At 34.7% G+C, this 15,201-nt stretch overlaps 2 protein-coding genes across 5 annotated transcripts; one reads left to right on the top strand and one right to left on the bottom strand.

Moving 5' to 3' along the window:
* The first annotated feature begins 5,763 nt into the window (after positions 1-5,763).
* On the top strand, positions 5,764-8,458 carry LOC131024659 (uncharacterized). 4 transcript variants are annotated; one of them, XM_057954169.1, is made up of 8 exons: positions 5,764-5,911; positions 6,932-6,990; positions 7,123-7,300; positions 7,381-7,488; positions 7,565-7,634; positions 7,713-7,820; positions 7,897-7,987; positions 8,227-8,458. In XM_057954169.1, exons 3-7 carry the CDS (start codon positions 7,281-7,283, stop codon positions 7,981-7,983), a joined length of 393 nt encoding a protein of 130 aa, XP_057810152.1. In that variant the 5' UTR covers positions 5,764-5,911; positions 6,932-6,990; positions 7,123-7,280; the 3' UTR covers positions 7,984-7,987; positions 8,227-8,458. The 4 variants fall into 4 exon arrangements, with proteins under 4 accessions (XP_057810152.1, XP_057810151.1, XP_057810150.1 ...); XM_057954168.1 differs by having other exon boundaries at positions 7,117-7,300; XM_057954167.1 differs by having other exon boundaries at positions 7,114-7,300.
* A 5,694-nt stretch (positions 8,459-14,152) lies between these two features.
* On the bottom strand, positions 14,153-14,827 carry LOC131025961 (uncharacterized). The gene has a single exon (XM_057955741.1). The coding sequence runs from the start codon at positions 14,825-14,827 to the stop codon at positions 14,153-14,155; it is 675 nt and encodes a 224-aa protein (XP_057811724.1).
* Between the last annotated feature and the right edge of the window lie 374 nt (positions 14,828-15,201).

Below are 15,201 nucleotides of genomic sequence, written 5' to 3'. Positions count from 1 at the left end.
TAAAGATAAGTTGGACCCACCCAAAGCAATGAAGGGCTCGCCAATAGAGATGCCCAAAAAATAAAAATTGGGAACAGAATAGGCATCAACGGTTTCGGACTGGAACCATAACCGTGGCTCCACGATTGAGTTCCGGTTTCATTTTTTTGAAACGGCGATTTACGGTTCTGAACCGTGAATCGTCTATTTTTTAATTTTTTTTTCTTTCTATTTTTGAATCTGTTAAATAGTTATCTCTGCTGAGTTTCAAAGTGAATAACTAAACATGCAAATTATTGACCAGATAATCCACAAGAATATGCACAAGGAATTATAAATCAGAAACTGGATGGCAATAAGGTATCAAAAAATATATCATAAATTCAATCAACTATTTACAAACTCTAGAATCAGGAAAAGGACAGACATAAATAAATAAATAAATAAAAGACATAATTAAAAATAAAGCAATTAAAATAAATAAAACTGATAGAACCCGAAAAGAATTCAGGATGAACAACTTGAATCTTTAATCTTGGAGAAAATAAATTTAGGGGGGTGTATTCGTTCAGGATTTTAATAGATTTCTGCAGACTTTTAAAATTTGGGTGTATTCGTTCAAGACTCTTAAAAGTCTATGAAAATCTAGAGGTATTCGTTCAAGACTTTTAAAATTCTACAAAAATCCAGAGGTATTCGTTTCAAAGTTTTAAAAATCTATGAAAATCTAGAGGTATTTAAAAATCTATGGATTTTAAAATTGGACTAATTTTCATTGATTTCATTCAAAAAATACACATGAACAAATCTGACCTCCGACCACGAGAATTCGGAAGATTTCATATTTCAGCGCCGGCTGGGTCCCAGCGGCCGCTGGCACCCAGCGGTCGTTGGAGGACAGCAGCGGCGGTAGAGGCGGTGGGGAGGCAGCGGTCGCTGGAACCCAGCGATCGTTGGGAGCTGTCCCAACGCTCAATTAACTCTAACGAGCGCTGGGATGGTAGATTTCAAATCCGTAAAAATCACGTCAAAATCTTGTTAAAATCCGTTCAAAATCTGTATAGATTATGTTTAGAATTCCAAAATACATGAAGAATTTGTGTGAAATCTGTAGATTTTTAAAATTCAGAAATTTTAAAAATCTACAGAATTCCTTAACGAATACACCCCCCTTAATCTATGAAAGTAATAAATTGTAAGTCTAAAACTAAAAAATATAAAAAGTCGGTGAAGAGAGGTGTCTAATAGGTCAATAAAATGACCTATATATAGGCATAGTGGATATATATAGTACAAAATTCAAAAATACTGATAAAATCCGAAAATTCGCAAAATCTAGTTGACCACTATTCACTACTGCACACGACTTTCTTGTTTCGGCCATATCTCCCTCGTTCGAATTTCGATTTTCGATCTATTTGCGCTCACGAACTCGTATCAAGATGACATACAACTTTGATTCAGATCGTGTTTTCAAATTCAACTTCAATATTTATGTAGATTTCATCAAAGTACAAGCAATTATCATATTCACAAGATAAAACAATTTAAGCACAAAATAACTATCAAACACTCAATTCCCTTGAAAATTGACATCATATAAATATTTTAAAAAATCATGGAAAAGTGAGTGTTATCAACCCCCTTATCATAGTATATAGATCCAAAATATGAACCACATAATGTGTGTATGTGGGCCACTAGGAGCGTGACACGTGGCAGATGTCTTCCAAGGAAAAACACACATAAGGTAAAATAGGAATAAAATTTTTAAAAATTTAAAAAGAATTAATATTTTTTTGTTGAAAATTCAGTTTTTTGGCCCTGTCGCCCTCAAAATTATGCATATAATTGAACACGAAAATGCATAAATATAAACACAAATATGCATAACGTTAGATAGAAATATGTATGAGAATATATTCATATGCGACTCCTCAAGTGCCTTTTGCTGCTGCTCGCCGCCATCATAATTATGCATATAGTTGAACACAAATATGCATAAATATAAACACAAATGTGCATAACGTTGGATAGAAATATGTATGAGAATATATGACCCGTCAAGTGACCTTTCAACCAAAAAAAAATTGTTATTATTATTATTATTATTTTTTAAATTATTCCTATTTTATCCATGCATGTACTTTGCCTTGAAAGACATCTGCCACATGTTACGCTCCTAGTGAGCCACATAGTAAAATTGTGTGGTCCAAATTTAAACAGATATATACTATGAGAGGAGTGGGATCTATAGAATCTCATCCCTATATATATATAGGGACAAGTTCTATGAAAACACAAAGTTAGATGGAGAATGGAGACGCAATCTGGTTCGTTAGATCAATATTGATCAAGGGCTGAAATTAAAAATTAATATAATTAATATAATTAATTTTCATAATAAAATTGGTAAGATCCCTAAAATTACTCACTTCCCATTTTTTCTCCCTCATCTCTCTCTCTCTCATCCGTCTCCTTTGTCCTCTCTCTCTCTCTCTCACAGATGTCTGTGCGTCTCCATTTTCCATTCTCCAGCAAACTCACCATCTCTCACACACCGCCCGATTCGTCCGCACCACCGCCGCCGCCTTCGACCGCCCTCAAGTTCAGCCACCGCCGCCCAAGTTTAGCCACCGGAATCTTCGACCGCCGCCTCCCTCCGTCCTCTCTCTGTTCTCCACACCACCATTGCCGCCTTCGACCGCCCTCAAGTTCAGCCACCGCCGCCCAAGTTCAGCCATCGGAATCTTCGACCGCCGCTTCCCTCCGTCCTCTCTCTGTTCTCCACACCACCATCGCCGCCTTCAACCGCCGCCACCCCGATTCGTCCGCACCACCACCGCTGCCTTCGACCGCCCTCAAGTTCAGAGCCACCGCCGCCCAAGTTCAGCCGGAGAACTTTTGAACTTGTACATATAATTCTGTGAACTTACACATATAATTTTATTGAACTTGTACATATATTTCTGTGAACTTTTGATTTTCTGGTATTCTGAACTCCGGCCGCCGCCCCCTTCTTCGTACATTGAACATTCGCCGGAGAAGAAGAAGGGGGCGGAAGATTTTACAGATAATTTTATTGAACTTATACATATAATTCTGTGAACTTTTGAATTTGTGGTATTGAACTTCTGAACTCCGGCCACCGCCCCCTTCTCCGTACTTTGAACATTCGCCGGAGAAGAGGAAAGGGGCGGCAAAATTTACAGAGGGAGATGAGAGAGAGGACGAGAGAGAGAGAGATGAGGGAGAGAGAATGAAAGTGAGTAATTTTAGGGATATATGAATCTTACCAATTTTAATTATATTAACTTCTAATCTCAACCTTTGATCAAGATTGATCTAACGAACCAGATTGCGTCTCCATTCTCCATCTAATATTGTGTCTCCATAGAAGCCATATATATATATATATATATAGGGGAGGACTACAGTGAAAACACTTCTTAAAATATAAATATAAACATTTTTTAATGTACGAATTTTATCCAACAGGGTTACGAATTCATCCAACATGGTTACGAATTGTGAAAAATAAATTTTTGCTACCTTTGGGATTCGAACCCAGGACCACGAATTCATCCAACAAGGTTAAGAATCAACCGTAGATCTTAATGATCTAAGGGCTGAAAATTGTTTATATTTTATATTTTAAGAAGTGTTTTTATTTTAGCCCTCCCCTATATATATATATATATATATATATATATATATATATATATATATATATATGTAGAACACATATGAATTCGCTGTAAAAATGTATGAATTGTGAAAAATAAATTTTTGCTACCTTTGAGATTCGAACTCGGGACCATAAATGCATCCAACAGGGTTACGAATCAACCATAGATCTTGATGATCTAAGGGTTGGAAATGATTCTTATTTTATATCTTAAGAGGTGTTTTTATTTTAGCTCACCCTATATATATATATATATATATATATATATATATATATATATATATATGTTGTGGTTCTAGAGAGAACTACATTATTTGTGAGAACGTGAGAACCATCAAATATAATGCATTCGCTGTTAAAATTAATGCACTCAAAAAAATAAAAAAAATTGCTCCATTCAGGATTCGAATCCAGGATCTGCATTCATCCAACAATATATATATATATATATATATATATGGAGAGGTTCAAGAAAGAACCATAAATAAAAGAAGGACGGAGAACCATTTTCAGCCATTCGATCATCAAGATCTACGGTGGATGCATCATCTTGTTGGATTAATGCAGATCCTAGGTTCGAATCCTGAAGGGAGCAATTTTTTATTTTTTTGAGTTCATTAATTTTAACAGCGAATGCATTAATTTTTACACTGAATGCATTAGATTTGATGGTTCTCACGTTCTCACAAATAATGTAGTTCTCTCTAGAACCACACCCTATATATATATATATATATATATATATATATATATATATATATATATACAGAGAGAGAGAGAGAGAGAGAGAGAGAGAGAGAGAGAGTTGGGCTAAAATAAAAACAGATATTTTTGTATAAAATAGGAACACTTATCATCCATTGATTCGAGTTAATCTCACGGTCATATTCAATCCACCTATTCAGCTTCAATCCAGCGTGATTATACACGCAAAGAATTAAAAAGGATATGAAAGTCATATAACTATTTCTAATAAATTACTTAGATACGTTTTTTATTTGCCCATTATTTCCATATCTAAATCAAATCTTCTTTCACTAAATCCCTAACCTAAATCTGTATTATCTCTTAAGGTTTTACGTTTAACTGCTCACAAAATTTTTTCATCGCTAAAACGCAATATCACTGAAATCTATTTGTTCGAATTGCCATGATTCACATATTCGATTCACACATGCGATAGTTCAATTCATGGATTTTCTGAACTATATTACACGTTTGTTCATGACAAATTTTTGAGCCCAGAATCTTTGAATTTAGATTCGAAGAGAGGATACACCTGGTTCATATACAAAACCTACTGATTCATGCCCAATACTGGTTCAATACGGATTCATACGCATCTGTTCATGACTAGAATAAAAACACTCTTAAGTGTATAAAATATAAACGTTTTTCAATGTACGAATTTTATCCAACAGGGTTACGAATTCATCCAACATGGTTACGAATTGCGAAAAATAAATTTTTGTTACCTTTGGGATTCGAACTCAGGACCACAAATTCATCCAATAGGGTTACGAATCAACCGTAGATCTTGATGATCTAAGAGCTGAAAATCATTTATATTTTCACTACAAGAAAAATGCAAAAACACTACACCTAAAAGACAAGTGTTTTAACAAAAAACCGTGGTCATAGACTCTAAAAGCGTGGTTGTAGATAAAACCGTGGTCTTTTAGCATTTTTTCATGCTAAAAGACCACGGTTTTTTAGTAGCCTAGTCGTTTCAGTGTGGTGGTACTTAATGTATGACATCGGTTTTAAAAAACACATGTTAAAGAGGTCAAATAGTGTAGTCTTATTGAATTAATTTAATTAATAATTAAAAAATACTTCAAATCCCTACTTAATCCTACCACACAAATTAACCGCGTCTGCTCTTTACACCCGTCGCTGCGCTCTGCCGCGCCTCCGCGCGCTGCCTGCTCAGCCATCTCCCTCCGCCGCCTGCCTGCGCGCCGCCTGCTTCGCTTGCTCCGCCTAGCTACTCAGCGCGCCGCCTGCTTCGCTTGCTCCGCCTACTCCGCGCGCCGCCTGCTCCGCTGCCTGCTGCGCCGTCTGCTTCGCCTGATCCGCCGCCGCCTAATTCGCCTGCTTCACCTGCTCCGCCGCCGCCTAATTCGCCTGCTTCACCTGCTCCGCCGCCGCCTGCTTCACCTGCTCCGCCGCCGCCTGCTCCGCCCCCTACCTGCCTGCTCCGATATGCTCAGCCCCTAATTCGAAACCCTAGCCTAAAATCAGGTAATAGCTGAATGGTGTCTAGCTTTTCCACTTCTGTTCGATTTTTTCTTTTGCGAATATGTTGAAAGTAGGCGAAATGTGGGGAGGAGAAGAAGATATGCAACTTTGAGATTCTTGTTATGTAAATTTGGTTATTTTCAGAATTGGATTGAGCTTCATTTTTTTTTTCTTCCTTTTTTTTGCTGTTTGTTTGGATTCTTAACGCTGTGTGTATGACTCATTGGGCGTGGTGCTGGATTACTGAAATTTTAATTTCTACGATTTTGAGCTTTGGTTCATTTTTGTTGATTGTGCTTCGACTTCTGTAGTGTGGAGTAACTAATATTTGAAGCGTTAGTGTGCTTGAAGTCGTTGTATTTTAATGAAGGAGCAGCATTGGACTTATGTGTTTGTCTTGCTCTTTTAGTTCAGTCCATGACCGATTGTTTTCCTCATTCCTTATCAAGAGCTATTTGCTGGCCTTTAGAAGATTGAACACGAGTGTTTATAGGATGTAGGCCTGCTTTTCTTGACTTATTGCATTGTATATTGGAAGAGAGATGTAGTTATTTGGGTTTTATTTATTTCTTGATGTTTTTCCATCGGTGGTATGGTTGATCTGCAGTGATGGTGCGCGGTCTTGCTTTCCTCTTCTGTAATTGTTGAGCGTATTTGCGTATGCATTCATTGTGTCTGTATGTAAAGATAATGAAGCCCTTGCTTTACTTTCTTCAGATTCTGCTCTCTGGCTTTGCTGTTGATATCTAAGTTTAATAAAGTGAGCTCAAAAAAGGTTTTAGCATTCAACTTTGATATGAGTATTTAATAGTTTTGTTTGGTATAAGCTCTTAGTGTAGTATTCAGCTATATAGACCGAACATGATTTCAAGTTTCAACAAGGATTTGTAGTTAGTCTATATCCAGATTTGGTAGGCTTTTAGACATAGGTTCAGCTGAACATATCGTTTGAACAAGTTTAATTATTTGTTAGTACATTTGATTGAGGCGCTCTCTCACACAGATTTACTTTTCTACTTCCAGATTTGATCGTGACTGGAAGAAAATTGAGGCTTTTGTTGGCTCATTTTACTCTAATCGAGGTAACAAGTTGATTCTCATCTTTGTTAATTTCATTGAAATTATCATTTATGTTAATTGTGTCGCCGGTGGGGGAGAGGCGAATAGCATGTTAAAATTATCTCATTTATAGGGTCATGTTCAAGAAGCTACAGGACTTGAGAAAGAGCCTCAAGTTTAGATTTGTTGATCCATCAATTGTATGTCATATACCATCGACGAATAATGATAAAAAGTCTGTCAATGAAAGAATTGAACGAAGGCTCAAAAATTGGCAGGAAGACTTGTTGGCACATTAGTCGATCAACTTGTCATGGTTCCATGTAATGTGTGGTGAGTAAGAAATTCACAATAGTTTAGTGAAATTGATATATACATGCACTAATTCTATTATGTTTACTTTTACTATATAGTGACCATTGGATTCTTACGATCATCGATCCTTATAAGGAGGAAGCTGCTATGTTGGATCCCTTTTATGATGGTATTCATGATGGTGTTTGGAAACAAGTTGTTCAATTGTAAGTTGAGTGGCTTTACTTTTATTTTAAAATATAATTATACTTGATGTAAATCACTTTTCATCTTCTAATGAAGGGCATTAAAGCTTTTCAATGCCCAAAAGCAGAGGAAAGGAAGAAAGATGTCTTCGTGGTCAGTAATTAAGGTATGTAATTGTATGCAACTTGATTCATAAAAGTGGATATATAAAAAATTAATCTGTAGTACTTTCATTCGAATGTAGGTTCCTAAACAACCAGACAACTTTCAATGTGGTTTCTATGTAATGAAATACATGAAGGAAATAGTTGAGTGTGATGGTTCTCAGACGATTGGCTCGTTGCATTCATTGGTATTTGTTTTCAATAAAATTTATTAAGTATTTGGTGGTTGACTATCACATTGTAATACATATTTTTTACTCACAGTTAGATAAACCAAGTTACTCCAAAGAGGACATTGATGACGTGCGTAAAGAATGGGCGGACTGTGTACAAGATCATATACTTGAGTAAAGAGGTAATGAATGATCTTTATAATTTTGCAATACGTCGTGCATGTGTTGCTACATATATTTCTACATTTCTTATATCAAATTATTATAATTTATGTGTTCTACTTATTATTGATATTAGGTTATATATGATATGGTGCGTTATTGATTCTATGTATTCATTGATTCTATGTGTAGCTATATATTTTTTTGCTACGTGAAGTAATGCATTTTTTCTTTATTTTTGTCCATTTATTTTATGCAGGTATGACGTTGCTAGTTTGGATGCAAAGTGGAAAAATGTCATATACACTTGAAAGTTTTAGTTGACGCTTAGTGAAGAACATTGCTTAGTTGCATATTTTGGTTGGTAGAATTATGTTTAAAGTACAATGCAAAAAATTCTAGTCCGTTGAACTAATTCCCGTTTCTAGATTATTGTAATGACTCTTGAATATTAAACTTTATTTAAATTTATGTGTTTTGATTTGTGTTTATTATTTATGAAATTAGTTGGATATTAAATAATTAGATAATTATTGAAATAGGGGAAAAAAAAATGCTAATAGACCACAATTTTAAATCGTGCTAAAAGACCACGGTTTTTAAACTGTATTCTATTTTGCTTTTGTTTCGCTAAAAGACCACGGTTTTAAAAGTGTGGTCTGTTAGCGCATGTGATATGCTAAAAGACAACAGTTTTAAAACCGTAGTGTATTAGCTTGTGCGATATATATACGACCACAATTTGAAAACCGTGGTCTATTAGCGCCCATCTACCACTACACTACCTACAACAACACTCTTTTTACCCCTACGACTACGGTTTTTAACACTAGTCTATCAGCATTTTTCTTGTAGTGTTTATACACTTAAGAGTGTTTTTAAACACCTCTTAAAATATAAAATAGAAATCATTTATATAGGGAGAGGTTCAAATTAATAAGAACTACTAAATAAACTAAGAACATATAACTATTTTATGTCATTCGATCATCAAGATCTACGATAGATGCATCATCTTGGCGGATAAATGCAGAATCTGTGTTCGAATCCTGAAGGGAACAAAAAAAATATTTTTTTCGAATGAAGTAAATTTAATAATAAATGAATTAATTTGTATAGCAAATACAGTAATTTAATGGTTCTCGTGAAATTTATAAGTTCATATCAATTGAAATTACATTATTATTTTGTGAAATAATCATAATATCTCGGTAACATATGGAGCATGAGATCATGGTACGATTTTTAAATTTAATTATTCAGTATTAAGTAATCAAAAAAAATTATTGAAAACATGTACTAAATTTATTTAATAGAAAGAGGAAAGATTCAAATTTAAATCTAAAATTTTGATAAGGGTAGTTTAGGTAAAACGTATTTTCATTTTTATTAATATTATCAATAGCATTATTTATTTATAAACATTCGTCAGAAGTGGTGTAGCCCGTTGCACAATTTAATTTTTATTTTGGAGCCAACTGATCCGACATCAACTAATTTATTAATAGAATCTTTAGACATAATTACGTTGTTAGCTGTATCTGGATACCGATGTTTGTAAACAAGAATAATTGGATGTATCCAATTAAGATATTATAGATTCGCAAGCCAAATATTTAATTATATCAAAACTTCAAAGTTTTTCGTATTGAGTGTATTTGGCTAAGCTTATATTAACAAAATTATAAATAGAGATGTTAATTCAGCTCCAAATCTGTGAATGTGAATTGGCTTTGATTAAATTGACAATTTAAAAGGATTGTCGAAAATTTTTAATTCGATAAAATTACAATTTGAATAGATCGTAACTGAATAGTCCGATAATTCAATAAGATTGGTCCGAAAATAACTCAAACCCTATAGAGCTAACTCGAAAATAATATATTCGCCTGATTATAGTGTCGAAAATATCACGTTAATATAAACAGAAACTATAATGACGAGCTTGAAACATGGCTAAAAAATTCAAAATATAGTATGGAAAAATTTTGGTACCATTTAATCATATTCAATGTGTGGCATTATCATTTGTCACAATAATTTTATCTACAATGACGATATTTTCTCATCATCACTTTAGTTTTTGGTGATGGTTGATATCTATAAAAGTTGTCATTATAATGTTTTAATGATGATTTTGACGCATATAATGATAAAAATTGTCGTCACTAAAAATTATTTTTGTAGTGAAGAATTTGAAAGTTTGTCTTGCTAATAAATTAAAACTTTGAAAAAGTTATGATTGTAAAAAATATTGAAAAGTTAATTATGTATTTAGTACGTTAACTTATAAACACAATTTTTTTTAAAACATTTACAAATATTCTATTAAAGTATAGTAGTACGAACTATGCTGGCCTATGCACAAAAGAGATAATATGGGAAAATGAGAGATAACAAAAATTTATGTCTTTAAATACGTTTTTTCTTTTTTCATGTCTATATAATATATAAAAGATGAGTTTTTTCCCTCCACTTTTTCCCTCACTTTTTCTCTCTTTTCTTTCATCAATTTTTCAACTATTTTTTTCTTTTTGTTTTTTATATTTTATTTGTTAGGTCCGAAGGGTCTCGAATAGGTGTATGAGATGGGGGAGGGGGGGGGGGGAGGAATACACCTATAGGCTATTTTCGTTCCAAAGAACCAAAAAGAAACTACACACACAAACTGACTCAACTTGTTTTACTGAAAGAGTTTTAACCAAAACAGGGTTGACGACTGATACTGAATACTTTTCAGTAAGGAGTTATCAATTAAGTCAAATACTTTAACTGATACACGTAAAGCTTCAGTCGAGTTTGATAAACAGAGATATGTTATGAATCTTACTGATTATCAGAAGATAGATCAGTTAGACTGATAACACACGCAACAGAAAACTTTTGTTTCGTAATAGCCTGTGAGTTAAGCAAGTTGTTAGTCTTTAGGTTTCTCTTTGCTATTAATCAGTTTTTAGTTTAAGAGGGTAAGAACACAAGTAAGAATGTAAGAATTGAAAGCTGTAAATAACACAGAGATTTTTACGTGATTCAGAAAACACTCCTACATCCATGGTCGGTTGATCAGACCAACTACTTCACTGGGGAAGTGCTTACGGGTGCACAGCAAACCTGAACGTGTGCTTGCGGGTGCACACAACCGATACAACTGAAGATCCAATCTTCAGTACCAACACACCTTGTTGGATTTCTCACTCATAACGCACACTGGGCACTAGGACCTCACGGAGACAGAACACCTTTCTGAACTCCTTTTCGACACAAACACTCAATTCGGTTGATTGAATAGAGGTTTGAAAACTTGCCAACTAGACTACAAAGAACAAGTTCTTTGCAGTTAGTTTTACCTAGGCTTTGGATAAACAATATTTGCCTAAGGTCTAAGAGAATATATGTAATCTTTGGCTTTGTGATTCTCTTCTTCGATTCAAACTTTGGAGAGGTTTGGTTTAGCTGAGTAACAAATTTGGCAGCGTTTCAGCATATGTTGTTGAATCGGTGAAGATTGAAGTGATCCTCAAGCGCTATTTATTGGAGACGTCTTGAATAGATCCATTGGCGGAGATGGTCTTCAAGATTTCTTCCGTTAGAGAGTAATTTGAACTTGGACTGAGGCTTCAATCTTCGAGGTTCCTTGTTTGATGAGAACGGCTACTTTGAAGAGCAGGAGATGCGACATCTCTGAAAAGGTAATCACCAAAAGGAATGGCCTCTGCAGAGAAAGGACGATCCTGAGATCTCTGCATTTAATGCGGCTGTACTTTTGGAGTGCGTGGCTTCCTTTGAACGTTGAAGGTTTAGTTCGAGGAAGAATGTTTAACTGATACTTGACTTTAGTATCAGTCCGCTGAATTCACGTGGCACACATTAAGTAATCAGTCGAAACTGATCATTCGACTGATAAATCAAATATCAATATTTGACTTTGCCTTATTCGTTACTTCATTCGGCATCTTCAGTCTTCAGTCTTTAGTCCTTCGTTCTTCAGTCTTCAGTCTTCAGAACAGTAACTAAACTAGAAAAAGAATTCTAATACTTGAGTTCGAACAGTTCTAGTCTATTACAATTGAGACCTATTGATTTTGGTATCATCAAAACTAGGATTATGATATTTCATAAAGTTCCCAACATTATTTATTTTATACATTATAAAATTTGATTCATGAAAAATATTCAATATACATCTTAAATTTAATATAGTATAAAAATCATTAAAAATGAATAAATTGTGAAAATTTTAAAATATTTTACTTTCTCTTTTTTCATTAAAATTTTACAACTTTTTTTATTTATATTTGCATATGAAAATATTTATTTATTTATTTAATTATTATGAGGAGTAATACTCTATAATAAAAATATGTAATGCTAATTTTCATTATCATACAATTTTTAAACTTATTTAATAAAAATAATTATCATTATGCATTACACAAAGTTGAAAATTTATATTTTGATTATGTTTAATATTTATGTTTATTTAAATATATCGTTTAATTTCGATGTTCGTAGTGCATCGCACGAATGGTCGTACTAGTTTTATATAAAAGAAAAGTTCACCATTTTTCCTTCTTTATTTTCACTTGAAGGATGGATAATCCCTCCATTTTTGTGATTAAGTTTTAGGATAAAATGAGTAAATGATAATCGTCCTAAAACAAAACCACATCACCATAAACATGTTGGAAGTGATCGAACCGATTACACACTACACTGGCTAATATGTAAATGATGAGCTGTTACACGATGAACCATATCTTTAACTAGGCATGCATTTGGTAAAAATCAGATTAAAGTGTGCCCAAGATCCATGAAGATCATATTTGCCACTTCGATATCATTTTAAATTAAAATGAAAGGTTTGCTAATCTTTTATCTTGCAATAAATTATTGGGTAAGAATATTAATATCATAAATTGGATTCGACTAATGATAGCTATGTTAGGATATAGAAGAGTGCATGTGAAATGATTAACATGTTTGCTTGAGAAAGGCCGTTTTATTATATTTGGTTGGAACTCCAAAATCCCAACGGAAACACATGGCTTATGTAATGTCTGGGTCACTAGCTTTGAGTAATTCATATAATTCTATGCTGATATATTTATCATTTTATTAATATTTAATTGTAATGTATTTTCACATATAATTCTACGCATGGGCAATACATAAAAATAAATTAAATAAACATCTTAGTTCTCCCATTTTCAACTAACACGTTCTTATCAAATTAAAGTTTTCATTGTTATTTTTCTAGTTTCTTGTTTTAATTCCTCTATTGCCTCCTAGAACTGTTGTTGTGGCAAGATCTATTACTGATGCACATACATTTGCTACTTAGACAGAATCCCCACTAGGATTAATCTTTTGAAGAGATCGATTGATGTTGACAACGTCGATCATGGCTGTCCCCTTTGCTCTTTCCAAGAGGAGTCATTCAACCACTTCTCTCATGCCATTTCGCTGGTGCAGTTCGGAAAAAAATTTGTGAATGGATTCAGAGCCTTATCCCATCTTTAACTTCTTTGCTCTTATCACTTCTTTGAATTCGTTGATTTGGGCAAGAATAAAAATGAAAAAGCAATGCTCAATTATTGTATTTGGCAATGTGTTTGTTGGAAGGTTTGGAAGATAGAAATGATGGAGTCTTTGAGAATAGAGAAAAGAAAATATCTGATTTATACGTAGGATAGACCACCTCAACCTATGAGTCGTTTGGGCCATAGCCCTTTAAGATTGTCAAATAGTGTCGACATATATAAATTGTCCGTCTCATCGATAAAAATATAAAAATTGGTGGAGTCCATAAATTTTTATGAGACAAATTGATTTTTTTTTTAAATAGGCTATCACTTATGGGACATATGAAAAAGGAAATGAGTAGTAAAATAGAATCTGAATTTTAAAATAAAGACCAGAAATAGTGACATTGATATAGAATTAAAATCAACCCATAAATTCCAACACCACGTCTTTAGATGGGCACCAGCAGCCTCCTACTGTCAAAAAATCATAGCTAGGCACATATACAAATTTGCTTTAAATACAATATCAAATATATTTAACTCGATCGAACTAAACATAATTAAGCCTCGTTGACGCTTAATGTCAGATTCGATCCTCAATTCCCTCTTCCTTAATCATACCCAGCCGTGCCCAAACACGACCAAATATCTTAATTGATGTCAAGTGCATTTCAAATCTTGAATCCCCTGCGTCCTTACAATCAAATTCATGGTGCAATTCAATTTGACCACAACAACACTTTTCTTAATAGCTTGCGTAATCTTCACCTTCCCACTAATCCTCGTGTAGCTACTAATACTCAAAATTCCAACGCTTAAATCATTCCCTAATCTTTCAACTCCCATAATTTTATCCACCATAACTCCAACGCTCACGTCCATCCGAACCCTCTTTCGGGCCCGGGCCTCGCCCGCCTGGCCCGTTGCCTCCCCCACCAACGAGCCCCCGTAGTACAAAAACGTCGTCGTATTGCCAAACTTGAACGACGCCACGTTCGGGTTCTTGACCTCGACCTCGAAGTCAAACGTCAGGTTACGGCCCGGCCCGGAACCTGTGCGCCGGTCGAGCTCACCGACGCCGTGAACCGCGACAGAGTTCATCTTTAGCGACGGATCTTTGACGTGAAAGACGGTGAACATGAGCACTAGCACCACCGTCACCGCGATCAGTAGGATCGCAGCGCAGCAGCCGCAGAGCTTGATGCACTTCTGGCGGCTGTGGCAGAGGTGCGAGGCCAGCTCCACCGAGAAGGCGTCGGAGCGGTCGTAGTCGTCGATGTCGACACGGTGCGCCGCCGGCGCCAAGGGCTTCACTTGCTCTTTCTTGTCGGACATGGCTTGTTGTGTTGATCGGATTTTTTATTCTTCTTTTTTTTTTTTTTTTTGGTGTGAGAGAATTGAGGATAAGGGATTGTGCTAATATGTTGGAGAATTTTATGAGCGCGTTTATTTGTGGGCTGCAAATGTTGACTGCGGGGCTTTTTTTATTAGTGTTGCAAACTTGTCATAATCGTAGATAGCGTTGATATTTTGAGACGTATAACTGAAGTCATTAGTCAAAGAAGGTTCTAATTATGTATCAATTGGAAAATTGGGATGACGATAACTTCTCCGAAATTCCATGTTGACTTGGACTAACAAGTATGAATCGATCTACGTACAGTTATTTATTTATTTATTTATTTGTACATAATATAAAAGCATATATA

This window comes from Salvia miltiorrhiza, chromosome 5 (genome assembly GCF_028751815.1).
Source record: "Salvia miltiorrhiza cultivar Shanhuang (shh) chromosome 5, IMPLAD_Smil_shh, whole genome shotgun sequence".
NCBI classification, from domain to species: domain Eukaryota; kingdom Viridiplantae; phylum Streptophyta; class Magnoliopsida; order Lamiales; family Lamiaceae; genus Salvia; species Salvia miltiorrhiza.
This window is presented reverse-complemented; position numbering and strand designations above follow the sequence as displayed.